Genomic DNA, 6,575 nt, shown 5'->3' on the forward strand with positions numbered 1-6,575 from the left:
AGATGAAGCGGGTAGTAGAAAGCGGAACGTGCCGATGGAAGAGAGAAAGGGATAGGTAGGCAGAGAGGGTAGGATAGAGAGGGACGCGTGACGAGAGTGGGACGATGAGTACGGTAAGGAAGAGCGGAGGCACAAGCCACCCTTGGCGAGAGAGGCAGCAGGCTAGCAGCCCCTTTCGCAAGGCACCCCCTAAGCCTGGTTAGGGGCGAAGGCGGCGAGCCGCGGAGGCCACAACACGACCGCCGTCCTCATTGGTCGACGCGCTTGGCCTGGGTGGGGCTCCGGAAAAATTGGAGGGGAGAAAAATCCCCTCTAAATAGCTGCGGCTGCGGCCGCGAAAAACTAGAATCCGCTCAGCCGGCATCGAGTGCGCGTCGGTTTAGCGTCAAACTTTTTCCTCGGTCCGTCGTATCATTTTTCTTCGATTGCGATCCAAAGTGTATGTCGTTCTACGAGGGACTCTTTAAAAATATTAGTTGAATTGCGCGTAACAATAACAGAGATATTCTCTTCTTTGTTAAATCGTTGCTGTTTATGGACTATTATCGTGCTCGAGTGAGATACTCAACAGTGATTTGGACACAGTGTGTTAAGGAGATACTTGGTGTTATCGAGGATTTTAGCGTTAATGACCTCTTTCTTTTCTGGAGTATTTTGTCGCCATCAACGTCTACAACTTCAGTAAAAAATGCATCTGCCGGAGGGACCGTTAGGGATGGACAACTTCAACGCTATTCATGAGACACTACAGGCTTGTCACGGAGATCTGGTGAGGACCGGAAGTCCGGCCATCCTTTGCAGCGCGTTGCCATCGCACTGGAGGTCGAATAAGTCGCTACCGGTGGCTTTCAAGGTCGTTGCCCTCGACGAGGTCAGCGACGGCACTCTAGTCACTATCAGAGCTGGCAACGATGAGAATTGCTGCGGTGAATTGAGAAATTGCACGGCTGTCATGAAAAACCAAGTCGCCAAGTTCAATGATCTCAGATTCGTTGGTCGTAGCGGAAGAGGTTAGCGTCCCATGGATTATAGCTCTACTTTAATTTTCTAATTTATTTTGAAAAATATTCTTGAAGAAATTATATCATTTTGGAACCTGGGAAAAACTATACTCGAATAATTTTTTACTAATTGCAGGAAAGTCGTTTTCGCTGACGATACAAATCAGCACGGTACCCTTCCAAGTCGCCACCTATACGAAGGCGATCAAAGTCACCGTGGATGGGCCTAGGGAACCACGATCCAAATCGAGTAAGCTCACCGCGGTAGTTTTTCACAAACTACGATTTCTTCGACTCTAATTTTCTTTGCCAGATGTAAGATTACTAAAAGTTTTCATTTTCCTTATTTCCTTTTGTATATTTTTCCGATTCCAAACTCGAATCTTCAGAGATTTTCTTTCCCTTTTTCCTGCAAACTCTCGCTTAAAGGCCGAATAGATTCACCATAACAATTTCTCTTGTTCGCAGCTTTGATTTCTTCGACTTAAAACTTCGATTCTCTAAATGTGTAATTCGTTAAATACGAGATCGTCGGAGGATTGTGAAACATGAATGTTAAACACGAAATCTTTGAAGGATTTGTTTCTTCTTTACTGCAACTTCTTATCCATCGAGTTCAATGAGTTGGCCATAATAATTTCTTTGCTATAAGACATTGGTCTTTTTAATTTTTTTTTTTCGTTTTTTTTTTTTTTCAGACTTCGGGTCAAAAGCTTTGATTCGCCAATCCCACCCACTAGCCGTATGTATTAGGATATCCTGAAAGAATCCATAGTCTCCTTTTTCCTCTTCCTGGAAGTTTCTCCACAAATAATCCAGAAGTCTCTTTTCCGAATTTGATTTCTGTTATCCTGGATATAAAAAAAAAAAAAAAAAAAAAAAAAAGAAAAATATCCAACTCGGGAAGGTGGAAGGAAAGATTCCGCATGGAGAACGATCGCGTGGCCGGTATAGAACCCGCAAACGGGTGTCGAGATCCTCGTAGGCGTTTAATAATCCGGTGGACCTCAAACCGCGGGCCGCGCGCGGCGGTCGCAGAGACTCGCAGCCTCTACCAGACCCGTTTGCACGTGCACGTGCATAAGGTTGGCTGTGCGCGCGCGCACACGCACACGTATACGCGGCCAAACGCGTGAAAATCGTATCTGTGTACCAAACGGAGGTTGGCATCGGTTCAAGCCGCGATGATCGCGGCTCAGTCGGCATCCTTTTAACATCCTCGCTTATTTTCCTCAGACAAACTTGAGTCCGGATTGGCTTGTAAAACGCTAACTACTGTACCGTTGTTCTGTGTTTATTGGAGGCGGCGTGCAGGTCGAGGTAAAAGAGCCGAACGAAGCCACGGGAGGTAGGGAAACGACGACGTGGACGCGTTGACTGCAAAGGAACCGCGTTTATGCGTTTGTTTATCGCGCCGCATATGGCGGTAGCATGTGGCTCGTAACAAGCCAGCGTAACGCGCCGATCTTGTAAACAGAGATCGCTAACTTGGCTCCGGAGAGCATCGTTAATCTGAGTTTTACGACATTTCGACTGGTCTCCATCCCTCCGAAACTCCTCTTCTTTTTTTCTACCTCTGCCATCACATCGCTTTGTCAGTTCGGTAAGACTCGTTAAGATTTGTCAAAAAACTTGATGCAAGTGGACTTTGCTTGAATCTCGTTCAGATTAGCCGAGTTAATTGAATTCAGGGGACTTGAAGTAAGTGACTTGGTTTCAATTTTGTGCAGATTAGTCAAGATACATAATTACATTCGAACGGCTTGAAGCAAGTAACTTGATTTAAACTATGTTCAGATTAATCAATTTAGATGAATTCAAAAGGTTTGAAGCAAACAAGTCGACGGAAGTTTCTTTCAAGTTGGTTAAGTTACTTCGATCCATGTAAACATATCGATCACGCGAATCTGTTGAAATACTATGCAGAATATAAAGAACGACGTGCGGAAGAAATGCAGATTCGGATCAACGGCAGTGGTTTAAATCTCACGTTTGAAGCTGTAGATATATACCGTGTTATTAATCAAAATGGTCGCATCTATTACTTAGATAGTTAAATAGAAAATACACTTACGTATCGCGTGTTGAGTAGACCGAGTCAAATATCCTTCTAGCATATGCAATTAAAATCATAAATTCGCGATCTTTCTAAATTTGCATGAACTTTCAAAACATTTAGGAAAACTCGCATTTCTTTTTCCCTATATATTCTTCAATTGGATTTCTGGTTAATTTCTTTAAATTAGATTAGATAGACTTTCGTTCTTTTCAGATTTACATGATAAAAGAAGGATTTTGAAGAAACGCGAGGTAGGATATAATTAAATACCAGGATCGATAGGGAGAAAAGTTCGTCAAGGTTACAACATAGCTGATACAGAGTGCGTTTTGGGGAACCTTGATCGTTGGATGGTTATTTATAGAGTCGAAGGAATCGCGTCGAAGGCACGCATCTTTAGTTTATTTTCGAAAGCTTCGATCGTGCTAAGGAATATGTTTCTTGGATATTTGCAGATTATCAGTACGGGCATGGATTTCCTGGACTTGGATTGCTGAATCCTTGGGTAGATGTTGCGTATTTGGGACATGCGTGGCATTTGCCCCATCCCGCGTTCGTCAAAGGTGAGCTTTCATTTTATAATTGCCTTCCTGCTTGTATTTCCCAGTATTTCGTCAGTATTTCCATTAAACAACATTCAAACGCGATAATAATTTCCTCAATCCTTACACACCCAGTATTTTCGTATCTTTCACCGATTGCTCGTCAATTCTTCGGATAACATCAAGAACTAACTACCGAATTCTCCTTCTTCGAGTTTATGCAAAGATTTTATCGTCACTTCAAATAGATTAGATAAAGATTAGATTACACAAAAATGTCTTCATCGATAACAGGTGTAAAACGGTTCTTATCAGCTTTTGCATCAAAATGCTATATATCGCCACAAAACGCATGCGCTTCAAGAACCATCATCTTGTGATGAAAAGTACTAGCCACGCAGAACGTTTCTAATCGCTACCATCAGAGCCCTTCATCCTCGTCTGAGTCGCAATCAATCAAAGGGCAACAATGCACACAACCAAAGAATCGCTCCGACTCCGACTAGTAAAAAAAGCCTCGAAAGCGGACACGCGTTCAGACGAAAGCGAGTTCGTGTTATCGATTTCGCCAGAGTCCGCGACGCCTGCCGATGATTCATACTCGTGGCTGGACCGAGGGTGGGTTCCCTTTTCCCACAACGGACCCCTTCGACCCCCATGCATCCACGCAATAACAATACGACTTAGTTCTCTTCGCCCACCAAACTCCTCTCCTTCTTCATAGTACATCAGCTTCTCTAAAAATCACGACTAATCGTCGCCCTTTTCCTTTCTCATCTTTCATTTTTCCTCAGGCTCCGCTCCAGTCCCATCGATGCATTTATTTTCAGCGACTTGGTCCTCTTCAACTATCGATTCTATTCTTTATACCAGTTCCTCTAAAATTCCATATATTTCTGTCTCTTTAAAACCCACGACTAGCCCTCACTTTTTCCTTTTCTGTGTCTCTATAAAAATGATTCCGACATACCATCAATGAATTTGGTTCCGCTGACTTGGTTCTCTTTGTCAAAAAACTTTCTTCTAAAGATTTCTTCTTTCTAAAACTTACAGCTAATCGTCACTTCTTCTATTCTGGTTTTCCCTCGGGATCCATACTAACCGACTCTCTTCTTTAACTCGCTAATCATTAGTTGAGTTTCTCTGAAGATCGCGACTAATCACGATCTCATTCGCTTCATTCTCATTCACATTTTTCTTTAAATCGCCATGTCAGTTTCCCTAAAAATCATAACTAATCACCTCTTTTCTTTTTACGCATTTCTTTAGGAAGTATTCCGATGCCAACAACGGATCTGTTTCCACCAACCTTCCCGCCCACCGTTTTACCGTCTTATCCGTTCGACCACGTAAAATATCCGACAGAGTACGCGACGCTGCCGCCAAAAACAACTAGCAGTACGGCCGTATCAGCGACCATACCAAACAGTCCGTCTAGAACGCCACCGAAAAGTCCGAGCGAGTCCGGAAGCGAATCAGCAGCCGAAGAAATACGCAGTGCGTTCGTGCCAATCAGATTGAACACTTTGCCGCCAGCAACGTCCGTCGTCACCGCATCTTCATCGCCTTCGGAAAGGGTCCCATCGAAAAAGGCCATCGAGGGTACGAAAAACGAGCTCAAGGCGCCAACAGCTCTGATCTCGCGGTCGTTGTCGCCAAAGAGGAGCCCATCTCCGACCAAGATCTCCTCGCCGGCCGTGACCAAACCAGTATGGAGGCCTTACTAGGGCGAAAAAAGGACGGAAGCTCGGTGAAACGAGAATAAAAATTTCCGATGGAAGGCTAGTGATTACTTAGGTCGATTACGTCGTCGGTGGATGTACTGTCTCTTCTGTGGAAAGGGAATGCGTCCGATGTTAATCCAGGCTCTCGACGAAGTGCTTTTTCTACCCGATCGTTCATATAGTGTCTGTGAGTTATTTAGTTTTATTTCCCTTCACTTAAATTTATCTCGATTTATTCATTCTCGTTTCGGTGAAATTGGCAATGACGAAGATATAACGACGATTCAACATTTGATTTAGTGTTCAGTTGTACGGGGTCGATTTAAAGGATCAAGAGATGCTTGTGAGATTGACATTAATTAGAGAGATGGAATATTAATCCGATATCAGTACTTTATATTTTTTCATAGTTTCGGTGATAAAGAAGACATTATTGTGTCCCACTGTGAATAATAAAAGGACTTATAATTCGGATTATTGTACAAATGGATTGTATATACGTGTAGATAGTACGTGGACAATAATTGTAGAGAAGAGGATATTATTACATATGTACAGTTTAATTTCGTGTGAATAAGAGTTGTGTGAACAGGAATCGTGTGAATGGGAATCACGTATGCGAGCGAGAAAAGATTATTCAGAGAGATAAAAAGACAGAGATACCAATATTATTTATAAGCCAGAGATCTAATTTAATGTAAACAGATGTTATTACATAAAACGCGACAAGTCAAATAAAACCTACAACGGATGTGACAATTCCAAACTAACTTGTTCTTTTCATCCAGATGCTATTCTCCGAGTGTGTTCTCGACATCATTAATTTTCTCAAAAATATCTATAAGATCTCTTGCAGTCGTCATTTCGAAATTAAATCATCTTATGTTCCACTGTGAGCAATCGAAATTAATAATAATAATAAAATAAAAATTATTCTCCCAAAATAAAGATTATTCAACCATAAACTAAGATATATTTATTCGTTTCTGAAATCTTCGAACAATTCGGGACACAGTGAAAATGAAGTAGTGAATCACTGAAGTCACTAAATCGACGAACGATAAAGGTTAATTACGATAATTAAACGAGAAACTTGACAGCTCTGCCATTACTAATATTTCATTTTCTCTGTTCAGGAACGACATATCTTTTTTTATTAGAACTATCTTTGTATCTAACCTTCTTATCAATACTTTCTTGGACAAATTGTTTGTCGAAAATTAGCGAATAGCTACATTAAACAGCTGTT

General features: G+C 42.0%; 1 protein-coding gene across 1 annotated transcript; it reads left to right on the forward strand.

The window, feature by feature from the left end:
• The first annotated feature begins 336 nt into the window (after positions 1–336).
• Positions 337–6,354, forward strand: LOC126873590 (segmentation protein Runt-like). Its single transcript, XM_050634633.1, has 4 exons — positions 337–1,010; positions 1,138–1,251; positions 3,516–3,623; positions 4,872–6,354. Exons 1-4 carry the CDS (start codon positions 689–691, stop codon positions 5,327–5,329), a joined length of 1,002 nt encoding a protein of 333 aa, XP_050490590.1. The 5' UTR covers positions 337–688; the 3' UTR covers positions 5,330–6,354.
• Positions 6,355–6,575: the final 221 nt, after the last annotated feature.

This window comes from Bombus huntii, chromosome 14 (genome assembly GCF_024542735.1).
Source record: "Bombus huntii isolate Logan2020A chromosome 14, iyBomHunt1.1, whole genome shotgun sequence".
Classification (NCBI taxonomy): Eukaryota; Metazoa; Arthropoda; class Insecta; order Hymenoptera; family Apidae; genus Bombus; species Bombus huntii.